Source organism: Halichondria panicea, chromosome 16 (assembly GCF_963675165.1).
Source record: "Halichondria panicea chromosome 16, odHalPani1.1, whole genome shotgun sequence".
In the NCBI taxonomy this organism is placed as follows: domain Eukaryota; kingdom Metazoa; phylum Porifera; class Demospongiae; order Suberitida; family Halichondriidae; genus Halichondria; species Halichondria panicea.
In genome coordinates, this window is record NC_087392.1 from 3,317,153 (window position 1) to 3,332,644 (window position 15,492).

Genomic DNA, 15,492 nt, shown 5'->3' on the forward strand with positions numbered 1-15,492 from the left:
ATGTCGGTGACAAGGACTGGCAGAATCTACAACCTAGGAGAATCGGTGAACGAAACAGAACAAGACGTGGAGAGTGACCAAGCTGTAATAACGATGGCAGAGACAGGAACTGGAGTGACTGAACTTCTACAGATGCTGCTGGAAGATCGCCGGAGCCGTGACGAGGCAGAAACGGAAAGGGCCAGAGCAAGAGAAGAAGAGAACAGACAACGAGAGCGAGAACGAGCAGAAGAACAGGAACGTAGAGAGAGAGAAAGAGAAAGTGAACAAAGAATGCAAATGATGCAAAGTCAGGTGGAGATGATGAGAAACTGGATGGACCTAAATCAGAGTCGAGAGGAGATCAAGGCGAAACGAGCGGAAGATCTACGACATTTGAACCTAGCCAAACTCACGGAAAAAGAAGACATTGAGGCATACTTGACTACGTTTGAGCGACTGATGACAGCCTTTGAAGTGAAAGAAGAGCACTGGGCCCATAAGTTAGCGCCACAACTTATGGGGAGAGCCCAGCAGGCCTTTGCTGCAATGGATGTAGAGAAAGCTAAGAACTATGAGGACGTGAAAAGAGCTATACTGCAACGCTATGATATTAGCGAAGAAACGTACCGCAAACGCTTCCGAACTACGAAGAAGGCCGAAGGGGAGGCGTACCTGGAGCTCGCAACAAAACTGAGAGACCTCCTGGAGAAATGGACAGCAGGCTGCACCACGATGGAAGCACTCAAGGAGAAAATTGTAGTGGAGCAACTGACCGGAGAAGAAGCGGGAAGACTGGCCGACAGCTATGTTCATTCCCGTCAACTTGATCCTAAGGAGTTACCGCCACGAGAGACTCGTCGGCCCAGCAGTGAGAGCGGAGCAACCAAAACGTGCCACTACTGCAAGATAAAGGGCCATATTGCCAAAGACTGTAGGAAGGCTATGGCTGATCGAATGACAGAAAGGACGGAGGGAGGCCAACAAAACAAAGATGGAATGGAACAAAATCAAATGCTACAACTGCCAAGAGACCGGACATATTGCCGCAAATTGCCCTAGCAAGTCAAATCTATTCACAGAAGAAACTGAATTGGTGTACATGAATGAGGACAAGTTGGAGAAGAAAATCAACCCCCAGATTACACGATCCGGCACAGTGGAGGGAAAAGCAGTAGACGAGATTGTCCTTGACACCGGTTGTGCCCGTTCGATGGTGAGAAGTGATCTGCTACCACAGAAGAAGCAACTAGGACGAGTTCGCATCCGATGTGCTCACGGAGACGTTCGAGAATATCCACTCGTAAGTGTAGAAATTGGCCTCGGAGAAGGAAGACACCAAATCGAAGCAGCAATTTCAAAGACCCTCCCAGTACCAGTGCTACTCGGACGAGATGTGGCAGGCCTACTCGAAATGTTACAGAATAAGGAAGGGACAGTTCGGACTGAAGAAGCCCTTGCCGTAATGACCAGAGCCCAGGCCAAGAAAAACGAAGAAGAAAGAGTGGAGCTGGAGAAGATACAACAACAGGAGGGAATCAAACAGCCTACTACCACGTCCGACACATCCACGGATGAGATGCCTGATGACCAAGTGGCCAAGATGGTTCCAAACACTCCCAACACTCCTGATGACCAACAAGCCGAGATGCTAACGGACTTGGACGTAACCGATGACCAAATTGCTGAGATGCCAATTGGCGCAGAGATGGACCCAGATCTTTTTCTCGAAGTAAAGAAACACCAGCAACTAACTAGGAGAGAGAGGAGGCAGCAGAGGCGTGAAGTGGCTCAAAACAAGCAGACACACCCCTTGGACCTGTCCCCCATTGAGTTGCGACGAATGCAGCAAGAAGATGTCACGCTTAAAGGTATTCGAGAAGCAATGAACGGTGCTACTGGAGCCAGCAAGATGGTCTTTCACAAAGAAAATGGACTGATTTACCGTCAATGGATCTCACCCCATGGCGAAGACAGCAGCCCGATACAGCAGTTGGTGCTACCAGAGTCGTGCCGTAGCCTAGTGATGTCCCTTGCTCACCACATTCCAATGGCTGGCCACATGGGGCAGCGAAAGACCGTAGAACGGATTCTCCAGCGGTTCTATTGGCCGACAGTATTCGAAGATGTGAAGAAGCTATGCCAATCGTGCGAAGAGTGTCAGAGGACATCAAAGGGGAAAAAGCAGCGTGTACCAATGATTCCCCTACCCATCATTCGAGAGCCGTTTGAACGTATTGCTATGGATATCGTGGGTCCTCTTCCTCGTAGCCGCACGGAAAACCGCTACATCCTGGTGATTTGCGACTATAGTACAAGGTACCCAGAAGCTGTCCCCCTACGAACCATAGATGCTGAGCACGTAGCCAAGGAGCTGATAATGTTTTTCTCAAGAGTAGGCATACCCCGAGAGATCCTGACTGATCAAGGAGCTAATTTCACATCTGGATTGCTAGCAGAGCTCTACCGCTTGTTGAAGATACAGCCGATCAAGACCAGCCCTTACCACCCTCAAACGGACGGATTAGTAGAACGTTTCAATCAAACCTTGAAGTCCATGCTTCGCAAAACCGCCAATGAAGAAGGAAAAGACTGGGACCAACTAATTCCGTATTTGCTGTTTGCCTACCGTGAAGTACCCCAGTCATCAACCGGATTTTCTCCCTTCGAACTAATGTATGGAAGGCAGGTGCGAGGACCTCTTGATGTGCTCAAAGAAACGTGGGAATCTAGCAAGAAATCTACAGAGAGTGTCGTTTCTTATGTCCTGACGATTCAAGAAAAACTCGCCAAGATGTCGGAGCTAGCTTGTGAGAATCTGAAGAAGGCCCAAACAACCCAAAAGAAGTGGTATGACCGAAATGCACGAGAGAGGAAGCTGCAGGTAGAGGACAACGTACTAGTCCTTCTACCTTCCTCGACCAACAAACTCCTAGCGAAGTGGCAAGGTCCCTACCCCGTGAAGAAAGTGATTTCACCGGTGACATATGAAGTGGACATGTTCGATCACAAGAAGCGGAGAAGAGTCTTCCACATCAACATGTTGCGAAAGTGGAATACCCCCACGATCCCAAACCTCTTGGCGGAGGAAGAGAGAGGAGAATTAACGGATGAACTCCCGTTGTGGAAAGAAAGTGACGGTATCACAAAGAAGATTGTCATGGACAAGCGACTGGAAAAGACCCAACAGTATGACCTCCGTCAGCTAACCAACGAATTCGTAGAAGCTATGCGAGACACCCCAGGACGGACAGCAATCATTGAGCACGACATTGAAACCGGAACGGCACGCCCAATCAGGTTGCCTCCTTACCGCTTACCTCATGCCTATCGAGAGACAGTGAAGAAAGAAATTGCGGAAATGCTAGAACATGGAGTGATCGAGCCTTCGACAAGTGAATGGTCAGCCCCTATTGTATTGGTGAAGAAGAAAGATGGTACTATGCGATTCTGCGTTGACTATCGACGTCTAAATGGAGTTTCTGAGCCAGATGCATACCCAATGCCCCGCATTGACGAGATGATCGACAGACTAGGCCAAGCTAAGTACATCACCACTTTGGATCTGACAAAAGGATACTGGCAGGTACCCCTCACCAAGAAAGCCCAGACGAAGACGGCATTTGTAACCCCTTTTGGTCTTTATCACTTCAATGTTATGCCATTTGGCTTGCAAGGCGCACCGGCAACTTTCCAGAGGCTAATGGACCGGGTACTGCAAGGACTGGAAGAATATGCTGCAGCATACCTAGATGATGTTGTAATCTACAGCTCCAATTGGAAGGACCACCTCTACCATTTACGTCAGGTGCTGGAGCGGATCCAAGATGCCAGCCTAACCATGAAGCTCAGCAAATGTCAGTTTGGGATGGCCCACTGTATATACCTAGGCCATGTCGTTGGGAGTGGAGTGGTGAAACCAGAGGAAACAAAACTAGAGGCAATGAGGGAATTTCCAAGACCAAAAACGAAAAAAGAAGTGCGTTGTTTCCTTGGATTAACTGGATATTACAGGAGGTTTATCCCGGATTTCGCCTCCATTGCCGCCCCCCTGTCCGACCTCACCCGAAAGAATTTAACCTCAACAGTAATATGGACACCAGCTTGTGAGACAGCATTCCAGACCCTGAAGAAGCAGATGTTGTCACAGCCGATATTGCACAATCCAGACTTTTCGAGAGCCTTTGTCCTCCAAACCGATGCATCCCAGCGAGGTGTAGGGGCAGTCCTCAGCCAAACTGATGGGGATGGCGCTGAACACCCAGTAGGATATTTTAGCCGAAAACTCCTTAACCGAGAAGAACACTACTCGACCGTGGAGAAGGAGTGCCTGGCAATTAAACTCGCTGTTGAAGCTTTCCGAGTCTACCTCCTAGGACGACCCTTTGTAATCCAGACGGACCATCACTCCCTGGAATGGATGGAGCGAATGAAAGAGAACAACAATCGTCTCATCCGATGGAGCGAGCCTGGCCTTGCAACCATTCAACTTTTCTGTCCGCTATCGGAAGGACAAAGACAACCAAAACGCAGACGCCCTCTCCCGATTGCCTATTTCTCACCCCGACATGAATGTCGCAGGAGAAGGGGAGAGGAATGTGGTGAACTAGAACATTCTGTGACTGGTTTAATTAAGAACTAGAACATTCCGTGGTAAAGGACCAGAACTTTATGTGTTAAGAACCTTCCAGAGGTTCAGTATTCTAGAACTTTGTGGGTGTTGTAGAACAATCTAGATTTTTGGTGCATGTGGCTGTATAAAATAGCTAGAGAAGGAGTTATGTTCAGTTCTGTTCTCATGTTAAAGTTATAGAAGACTCCTATTTACTTGGATCGTGTTCTGTTTAAGTCAACTGCGAGCCTTGGCGCAGCCGGGGGCGCATGACAGCTGCCAACTAGCTTTTTGCCAGGTGGTAGCTTGACAAGGTTCCATACATCGTTTTCTACTTCATTTCCACCTCCTTCCATTTAGCCGTATCTCGGCTATTATTTGCAGTGTTACAGTAGGTGTTTCAGTTGTGAGGTGCCTTCCATAGTAAACAGGCTGCTTTCTCTCTCTGCTAGATCTTCTAGGTGCGGATTCACTTGATAGATCGACAATCAGTTTCAAATCGTTAACAGTTTCGGCTTCGGTTTCTTCACCATCGTTTGGTGTTTCTGTTTCGTCAAACTGTAGCCTTGACAAGAACACATTTCCGTGCTTTCGTGTCAACTTGCCCCGTGGGAATATGGGCGTATGCATCACACCCAAACACTCGAAGGTTGCATACCTTCGGATTTTCTATGCCTCGTACGGTGTTTTCCCTTGTACTGCGTTTTCCCTTGTACTGCTTTTGTAGGGCAACGATTCTTCAGGTAAGTTGCAGTTGATACTGCCAGTAACAAGCTTGCTGACTCAACCTATCGCCTCTCAGCCACTCCATTTTGTTCTGGCGTTTTAGGGATTGTTCTTTCGTGTCGGATTCCTTCATCCCTCAAGAATTTTTCGAATTCGTTTGAAGTGTATTCTCCGCCGTTATTGTTTCTAAGTGATTAAACACCTTATCCTTAGTTTTCAGCCCACGTGTATCTTATTTTGTCATCAGTGAAGGTGAGAAAATATTCAGCTCGTATTTTCCCACACACGTCCGAGTGCACAAGTTCCAGAGCTCCTTTCCACCAACACAGGTCTCGCAAAAACCGATCTTGTTAGCTGCATCATGTTCAACAAGTTTCTCCTTTGCAATCAGTTGTAAGTTCTGTTCACCGAGATGTCTGTGCCACAGTTTCCAGCCACATTTACGACTTCTTGAGCACAGTGTTCCAGGTGGTAGAGATTGCCAACGCGTGTGGCAAAAGCAACTTCTTCTCATTCAGAATTTCACAGCCGAATCTTGTTGTCTTTCCTTTACTAGAGGCTTTGGATACGCTCAACAGGCTACCAAAAGAACAGAACATTGTTCAACTTGCATTTCGCTGAGAGCGCCCATCCCCCATCGCCTAGTGTCACTACTTGTGGAGTTTGCAGTGACTGAGTCAACAATCCAGGCGCCTTTCGTTGATGAAGCATTAAGTGCAAGGGTAGTGGCTTCTTCATCTGAGTGCGTCTCAGCTAGGCTGGCTGCTTGTTTCTTTTGACTCTGAGTCGCTAAGTCGCTAGGAACTTCCTGCAGTCCTGCAGGGGCTACTTGCTTTTCTTGGAACTTTGATTCTTCATGCAGTAGTCTCTCGGTTACTAGTTCCCATTTAGGAACGCTCTCCGTCACTAACATATCAAATGAGTCTGGTAGGCTAGCGAGCAGATGCACGACTCTGTCTTCTAGGATCTCCAACAGTTCACTCATCGTTTTGATGCGGTCGAGCTTTCTTCTTAGCTGCAGGTTATTTTCTTCAGCTTCAGCTTGTGGATCCTCAGGGTCACCTAGCAATGACGGCTCAACTGCGAGCAAGATCACTGCGAGTGTTTGGTCCTTTCTTGCCAGGAATTTTCTCTGTGGTTCTCCATCTCCACCTGGTGCGGCTTCTGTCCCGCCGACTATGTTCCAAAGGCTGTCCTTGACAAGGGCCTCGTAGTGCAGTTTTAAAGTTCGCCATTCGATCAACCGTTCAATCCTACTTAAGAGTTTAGAGTCTTTGTTGCTAGCTATTCACTTCCGATTGCCTGGGCCCATAACCTATAACCTATTGGCAAGAGATCTGATGCACAGCAGCGAGTTGAATTTGACAGGTAAACATGCATAGTGCACTGAGGCCTATTGTACAACAAAAGACTACTAAGATCCAACAGAGATAATTACATTCCTAACACAAACTATGGTAACTACACAATAACCAATAAAATAACCAATAACTAAAACACATAACTAATAATCATATTGGACATATCACCACGCTTGCTGACCCACACACGTCCCACTTCCATGGCCACCACCCGCCTGCACTTTCGTCACTGTCAGACCCGATGACACACTTTTGTCATCAGGAAGTTCATCTCCGTCATCATTGGACAGTGACCCACTTCCATCAGACACCCCCACCCGTTGACATCAGAGAACGATCACTGCTAATTCTAGTTTAGCTATACTACTCATCTCCTGGCCTGGTCGTCCTGGTCCATAGCGCATAGCGTCTGGCATAAAGCTTTGGGAGGTATCCTACTATCCCCTCTCCTTCATAGGAGACATCGCCTTCAAGCTGTTCAAGCACATCGGCACAAGTAAACAACTTGCTGTAAGATGCTAAAAGGTGCTAATGAAATTTTAACATAGCTTGTGATTCTACAGCTCTTCGTACTCAGTGGCGAGAAATCTGGACTTTTGATAGCAGCTTTGTGGTCATAATAAAGAACTTCAATAAATCCATCATCACTTTAGTTTGCCACTCCAGTCTGTTGTTAGTGAAATTTAGAAAATTTCCACAATTTGCCATTCGTTCCTAATTGGATGCCAATTCTTTACGACTTCTCTAGCTAGGCTCTGAAATTGAGAGTAGAGTAGAGTTTAGAGTAATCTTCCTCGGTATGCGTAGGAAAGTTTCTGCAATAGATAGATCCAAACATACAGTCCTGAAGTCACTTCCCTTTCAGGTGTGGAAAAGACAGATGAGAACACTGGCATTTGGTATACACTGCTTCAAGACGTCCCCATATCTTTGTATAAACAATGGTCTGCTGCAAGGGGTGGTTTTGAGGTGAAAAAACTACTAGTCTGAGGTTACAACTTCTGCATGTAGAGTCACTGACTTAAGAGATGCTAGACAACAGCCAGGTCTAGCTACTAAGAATATGTACCTAGTATATATAGTACGTATCTTAGTCATCTACTAATTTAAAGTGCATGCATAGGTCATAGGTCAACTATTGCTGTTGCTGAGTCAGCAATGTTTTGTAGCCTCGATCGCCTTGTGAAGGAGTTGTGCATACTGAAAGTTCTCACCAGACTGCACTGGGTACCCAATGACTTGCAAGGATGTAGACAACATGAAAAGAATCATGTCAAGATTTGCCATGCAAGGGTACTTCAAATGATCACTTACCCTGATTCTTCTCAATTTCTTGCAGGTTACTTCAAGTGTTAAGTGTTAAGGCAAGACTCTTACCCTGATATGACAACCTGTAACATAAGGTTACTTCAAGTGTTCAGGCAAGACTCTTACACTGATTTGATTCTTGTCAATTCAAGTGTGTAACACATAGTGCTGGCTATACGACTGTACTCCAATACTCCCCCAGCATTAAATTTTAATCGGCATTATAAAGTCATGGTACCATTAAAATGAAAATGATTGTAGTTAAAACTGAAAACATTAAACTGTGCTAATGCCTCTCGCCAGCTTTCGCTGAAAAGTATTAGAGTGTTAGTTTCTAAAGTCACTGAGACTTATTTACAAGCTTGTATTATGTGGCCTTCAAAAAGGAAGAATCTTCCGGGATCTGTAGTTATTGTTAGCTTACCAGGCCTTCAAGAGACAAAGATGATTCTACCAGGAGGATCTGGATCTGGATCTTGGATCTCACACATGGGGAATGAGCGCGCATGCGCATTACATCCATAGGAATAATTAAAGGGTGTGCCGGCTACTGTTTTAACAGATATTTTTTCTGAGTATTGTAGCTAACAAAAAGCTAGCGCTTTAGTGCAAGGCTAACTCATATGTTGAATAGAAAGTTTGTGCGGACAGATGATGGTGCCTTCAATGTGAGTCAAACTAGCCATAACTCGAGAAAGAAGCTTTAGATTACTACGAATCAAAATCCACTGTTAGCATTGCAACCGTTGAGCTGGAACAGACACACAACACAGTCAGCTTTACCGTATCCCTCGTGCATAATGAAAATGATTGTGTTAACCCAGACTATGTTATGTTGCAGTTCACTGCCCCCCAATTTTTGCTATCTTGGTCCACAGCTCGATATTCCACTACATCGCATATAATTTTCTGATTGTACTTAACCCTTTAACCGCCCCACAATAGTGACTTTTTTTGCGAAATTCTAATTCTGCGGTACTTAGGAAGTAGCTCGAACTACGCACATCCCTGTATACAGGAAGAGCTGTAGAATCACATGCAATTTAGTCTAGAAATTTCCAAGCCACGTTGCTATGTTAAAATTTCATTAGCATCTTACCGCACGCAGTTTATAGCTATGGCTAGGTTGTTTACTTGTGCCGATGCCGATGTGCTTGAACAGCTTGAGGACAGCAATGGCGATGTCTCTTCTGGTGATGACAGTGCCTATGAATATGAATACCTCCCAAAGGCTACCAGCTTTATGCCAGACGCTGATGAACGCTAGCGCTATGGACCAGGACGGTGAAAGACCAGGAGAGGGCTCACTGTGTGACTCTGGCAAGTAGTATAGTATAGCTAGAATATCAGTAGTGAGTATGATATAGCTAAAATAGAATTAGCAGTAATGAACAGTCTTTATGTGAGCTTTATGTGAGCTTGTAAATTTCATAGATCGTTCACCGATATAGTAATAGACGTACGTATTGTACTTCAAATTGATATATCTTAGCACTGTTACATTCATATGATGTGAAAATCTGAAAATCAAGCTCCTTTATACCATGATCCATAAAAAAAATTTTTTGGAGCATTTAAAATGATAAAAACGGGTGAGCGTAATAACCGTGGTTGTTATGGCAACACGTGTTGCACCATTTTATTCCTTGCATTCTATTGGTATATGATTGCTAGGCAACCCGATAGAGAATTTACAGACATTTTACTTTACTGTCAATTAAGAATCCGACGGTTAAAGGGTTAACGACGGAGTAGACGGCTGACACTACAACAAACTGAACATCAGAACAAACTGAACATCAGCCATTGCAGCCTGCAAAGTTATAGTATATAGTATCTAGTATAGCTAGAGCAGCTCACATTTCACACTAAGACGGCACACTAAGACGGCGCACCTTTGAGTCTGGTAGAGTGTTAAATTGGATCTTATCAGGCAATCTAGCAATCTATATTCATCATAATTATTAATACAAATATTATTATTAATACAATAACATACGATACAACAATTAGTGCCTTTCAAGGGTGTGTAGCTCACATCGACATTGAAAAGAAGTTGGTTAGATTTGCCATGAAAGAGATGCTTTAAATGTCCATTCTTGTTTTCAAAACCGAATAAGGAATGTGTGCACTTCTATCACCATATTATAGTTCAGGGAGCAAGACGCAAAAATCTATAATCATTTACTCCGCAGCGTTGACTTCAGCTTGAGTTATCCTACTTCCCAACATGATTACTTCCCAACATGATATGAATTGCACACACCAGTGGTGCCAAAAAAGAGACGGCAGGTGATCAATGAGCAGAAGCCAAGTATGTAGTTCTGAAGCTTTCCAGATGTTTCCGAATAGATCTTGGGGGCCGGCTGAATTCATGGGGGGGAGTTTGCTTCAGAAAAGTCCAAGGTAGAACGGCTCTCTGTGGTTGTTACTCCTTCCAGCACTGCATGCTTATAATACAGAATTGACTAAGTTGATAATGGAGGTGAGAGGAGATAACCCTTTGACTGGTTGCTGACTTTGACTGGTTGCTGACTCACTTCGGCTTCACAAGCATTACAACGATTTCGATTTCAGAATCAGATCTTAAAGTATCGGGCGGGTATGTGAGTGTCGCATTCTTTGTGGAGACAAACCGAGCGGCCATTGAACTGCTATCACAATTGATGCTTTGAAGTCCTTGAAAAGAATTTACAACAAGGCGGAGTCTACTAATTTGACACGCTAGAGAGGTGTTTAATATTCGGCTTAGATGGCACGTTTTCAGTCTAATAGTAGGATCAGACTGGCCACATGCTGGCCACATGCTGACACCACATGCTGACAGTAGACACCATCGGTAGGACATTGAAAGGGCAAGACAATCCCCACCAGAAAATTGACTACCTGACGCTACAAGTTTTCATCATCAGTCGATACTTCTGGCAGTCCAACAAGCGAATCTCCAACAAGCAGTAATCTGCAGAACAAAGGATGATTGACACACACCCACACACACACAGAGTCAGTCCACACACAGAGTCAGTCACACACACACAGCACACACACACACACACACACCACACAGAGTCAGTCACACAGTCACACAGTCAGTCACACACACACACACAGACACACACCACACACAGACACACACACACACACACACGCACATCGCACACGCACATCACACACACACACACACACGAAGGAAGTCACTCACTTGATAAAACTGACTCAAATGCACCAAGTCGGCAGTGGGCGAACACTTCTTTCCACAAGTCACGCATATTTTTTTATGGCAGGAGTCTGTCTTTTCAAAAAACCTCTTCAATTTGTAGAAGGTGGGAGGTATTAGATTTTGCTTGGGGGAGATGAATATGAGGAGACCTATGCATGCACACAACACTTCAAAAACAGTGACCTTTGCACCAGGTGTTGAGTTTGCTGATGTTGCTGATGAAGACGTGGATGTTGAATTTGCAGTGCTGGTGAAGACGTGGGCGTGGAACGCTGGTGAAGACGTGTTTGTTGAATTTTCTAGAGGGGATATGGCTACATCTGGCGGGGATATGGGTATGGGCATCTGGTCTGCAATGACAAAAAAAGTGTATACACTCTTGTGGTACTGGCATCCTTGTTCTTGATGGAGTACCCATTGCTGATCGACATCGACATTAGCTTATTAGCTAGCAACGCATTACACAGCAACTAAGCATATAGTTTTCAGCTTGAAAACTCCCTTGTTTACTAACATTTCCATTCTTGTTAATTGGACACTTCCAAACTTGATTACTACTGTTGTGTGAACCACAATTACCAAGCAGTACTCAAACCTTGCAAACATGGTATAAACAAGCTTGTGAACTGCTTGAAAACTAGCTCAAATTACCAAGCAGTACTCAAACCTTGAAAACACAAGCTTATGAACTGCTTGAAAACTTCTGGTTTAGGTAATTAACTTTGGCAGGAATAATTGATTTCAATTAGCATAACAGCATGAACAATACACAAGTATACAAAGTTAGTGATAATGATACATGAGAGTTTCTGAAATGAGTTTTGTCAAATTAAACCACATCTGTTAAACATCCGCAGATAATGAATGCATCTGGAGGAGGTAGTACATAATAATATACAGGTCTCACTAGCATTAGCAGGACAAGGTGGTTGTCCCGGCTTTCTTGATTTTTTTGGCCATGACTGCCCCACCATCCTTCATTACTTTGGCATGAGAGTGTTCAAAACTACATGGAACAAAATAATAAAAAGTGGGATTTTAACAGAGATTACTTACGATTAGATCGCCATCCAAGCTTATGTTCAATGATCACAGCTGGATCATCACTGTCATCTGATTCATCTGTGATGAAAGCAGGAGCTCCAATACTTGACTAATTTGATGTTTCTAAGGGGGTGTGTGTAATGATACTAAATTTAAATGAAAGCACCGCGGGTGCTGATGCCTCGGTGAAGCTATACCACATGCTGTAGCTGCTAGCGCTAGTAGCTTGCGACCGTGTAATGGCTGCTGCATGCTGAACAGCTAGATGCAGCTTTACAGCTCTTTACAGCTCTTTTATCACTGTTGCAGCTACCAATAGCTAGCGTTCTAGTGCAGAGCTAACTGCTAAGTAGAGTAGCAACACTACATGGACAAGTTTCGCTTCGCACTGATCTGAAAAGGCATTCCAAGTAAGCAAATCTAGCCATAACTAGAGAACGAAGCATTATTTTGCAAATCCACGAATTAAAATCCAAGAAAACAATCCAAGAAAACATGACTAGAAGCCTATAGAAACTCTTACTTGCACTTCATTTATCCTTGAGCAGCACTCTACACACACACACAGACAGACACACAAACACACTACCGTATACCTCGCTTGCGCATGCACACCGAGGCATAATAACTATAGTATACTTACTCGAAGACGCCTTGCTCGACACCGACTTTGTTTAGCTTTGGCCGTTCTGCGCTGTTTTCTTTTTGATCGAGAGACCACTGTCGCCTGATCTGCTCATACTTCCGCTGAACTGCATCTGTACAGTATATATACAACGGAAAACTTGACCCTTAGAGAAATGTTCAGAGACGACGTTTTTAACCAGCTGACTCTTTACCAGCTGATTATGTTCTGACAAGGAACTAATTTAAAAAAACGAAAGTATGGTTAATAATTATAGATTTAATCTCTCGTGTGGTAAAAAATCATCTTAAAAGGCATCGTAAGCGGCTGCTACCAAGTTCTGTAGATGATGTACAGATGTACATAAACTGAATAAAATAAAAATTACTTACAGTGAGCTGTCTGGTGACCCTGGCTTTCAGATGTGTCGATTGGTGACATTCTACAATTTATCTCTGGCTCTAGGAGGCTTCCAGCAGCTGGGTTTCCTTGTATCCCTAGTGTCCACTTCACAAATGAAAAGATTCTCCCTAAGACTTCAACATGTGACGTAAGCATCACCTTTCCAAGATCTTTTGACGAGCTGCCATATGAGATGTTTAAGAAAAAAATGGATATGAGCGTTTTGGATTCTGCTGGTTTTGGTGGTGGTCCGTAGTTAGTATATAACAGTTCCAACCTTGACATTTTAGCTGCTGTATTACTTCATTGTGTTCATTCATTCATTCATCATCACATTATTCATTCCTTTTTCATTTATTTATTCATTCTTTCATTCATTCTTATCATAATTATAATAATTGAATATTACATCCAAATACATTGTGAGCAAGTAGCATTAAGATGCTGTCCTGTAGTATGAAGTACGTCGACAAAGAGTCCTCTACCATTATCTTCTGCTTCTTCAAGGGGATTTATAGTTTGGAAACTTTGTTTTAAAATTGAGCATGGTATAAACTTAATTCTTGGCACTGATAATTCTTGGCACTGATACACGTTCTCCTTACGTTCTCCTTCAACATCAGAAGTGTCCACATTAGCTGTAGTACCAAGTTCTTGCTCGCTTGTTTGCAGCATACCTTCAAAAAAAAGTTGGTATGGAGTTCGATTGCCTTCAGTAGATAAAGGATGATGATTCCAACTATCTACGAAACCTGAAATACATTTGTTTATTCGTGGCAGGAAGATCAGATGCAAACAGTAAAGATCCACTTCATTTAAGGGGTCAAGAAGTCCATCACTTTCCAAAGATCGGAAGATTTGGGAAAACACGGAACCAACACATCTATGAACGTCACGCCAGAGTCTCTCAATTCTTTCATTGTGCACATTCTTTCATTGTGCACAGAACTCCCGGTGATTACACAACTGTAATCATTATTGTGTGCAGCAATCATGTACCGCCATACCTCCACATTTTCTCCACCATGATCTGATCTCACATGGTTAGGGACACCATAGTGCCTGATACTGTCAGTGAAGAGCTGGAGAACAGTTTCTGAACGATTGTTGTCGGTGCATGCCACATAAATGATAGTGCGGGAGAAGCCGTCAATTGAACCATGGATCACAAAACGCCACCTTATAAGTTTATGATGGCCATCAATGTGCCACACATAATTTGGGTGAGGGGCACTGTACACACGGCGTCTAACAACAGTACAGCGACGCGCAATGACAGCTTGCTGAGGAACTTTTAATCCCCTTGCTCTTAAGTGGCCGCAAACAAGTCGTTCCCCATCATTCGGGTGATCTCTTTTTATACCACTGATCACATCATCTAGCTCATTATCATCCAACATCGACCCATCCTGTGAGGATCTTCCATTTTCTTCTAATCGTCTGTACAAAGTTGCTCTTGATATTCCCAAGATAGACGCAATTTTATTCCATTTGTAATGAAGTGATCGTATTTCCAGTATTTCGTCAATGGTAACAGTGGACCTCGCTCGGCCTTCCTGGACGATCAGACCTGTATATACACATAGACAGTTATGTATCAGAATTATTGTTTATACAGATATAGCACAGTGGAACCTCGTCTTATGTGACAAGGGACTTGCCCGTGTATAATTATGGAAACTGAAGTACGTGGTGTTTACCATAGGGTAATGGTAATACCGGCGGTAAACTTTCTGCTAGAGTCTGTCACTGACCTGTCACTAATGGGACTCTGGTTGGCACCACTTGTTGGCACTTGAGGTAACTGTAACTGACCACTGCTAACTGCTTGCTGAATTGAAACAGCCAGGGCACTAGACAACACTCCAACATTCACACCTTCAGCCATTCTTGTGGACCATGTGGCAGGTTATCATGTGACTACCACTTGTAATGTAACAAAACCACACCCTGAAAAGCACACATCCTCCACTGACATTTATAAATACCCATTGACATTTATAAATACCCATTGACATTTATAAATACACATGGACATTTATATATACCCATGGACATTTATATATACCCATGGACATTTATAAATACCCATGGACATTTATATATACCCATGGACATTTATAAATACCCATGGACATATATAAATACCCATGGACATATATAAATGTCTATGGGTATTTATAAATACCTGTGGACAATTATAAATGTCTACGGG

General features: G+C 43.9%; 2 protein-coding genes and 1 long non-coding RNA gene across 4 annotated transcripts; 2 read left to right on the top strand and 1 right to left on the bottom strand.

The window, feature by feature from the left end:
* Positions 1–940, top strand: LOC135349805 (uncharacterized). The gene is made up of 2 exons (XM_064548414.1): positions 1–850; positions 918–940. The coding sequence occupies exons 1-2, from the start codon at positions 1–3 to the stop codon at positions 938–940; spliced, it is 873 nt and encodes a 290-aa protein (XP_064404484.1).
* Positions 941–943: 3 nt separating this feature from the next.
* On the top strand, positions 944–4,867 carry LOC135349823 (uncharacterized). Its single transcript, XM_064548434.1, has one exon. The coding sequence runs from the start codon at positions 974–976 to the stop codon at positions 4,619–4,621; it is 3,648 nt and encodes a 1,215-aa protein (XP_064404504.1). The 5' UTR covers positions 944–973; the 3' UTR covers positions 4,622–4,867.
* A 7,069-nt stretch (positions 4,868–11,936) lies between these two features.
* Positions 11,937–15,349, bottom strand: LOC135349528 (uncharacterized). Of its 2 annotated transcripts, none has more exons than XR_010398934.1 (5): positions 15,032–15,349; positions 13,268–14,847; positions 12,894–13,008; positions 12,263–12,373; positions 11,937–12,212 (listed from the first exon to the last, which is right to left on the bottom strand). It is a non-coding gene; the product is annotated as an uncharacterized LOC135349528 (long non-coding RNA). The 2 variants fall into 2 exon arrangements; XR_010398933.1 differs by having other exon boundaries at positions 12,894–13,114.
* Positions 15,350–15,492: the final 143 nt, after the last annotated feature.

Excerpts from the sequence above, each read along its gene's own strand:
- LOC135349805 (XM_064548414.1), top strand. The coding sequence starts at position 1 with ATGTCGGTGACAAGGACTGGCAGAATCTACAACCTAGGAGAATCGGTG. Across the intron at positions 851-917 it reads AGAGACTCGTCGGCCCAGCA|GAAGGCTATGGCTGATCGAA; the intron begins GTGAGAGCGGAG and ends CAAAGACTGTAG.
- LOC135349823 (XM_064548434.1), top strand. The coding sequence starts at position 974 with ATGGAATGGAACAAAATCAAATGCTACAACTGCCAAGAGACCGGACAT.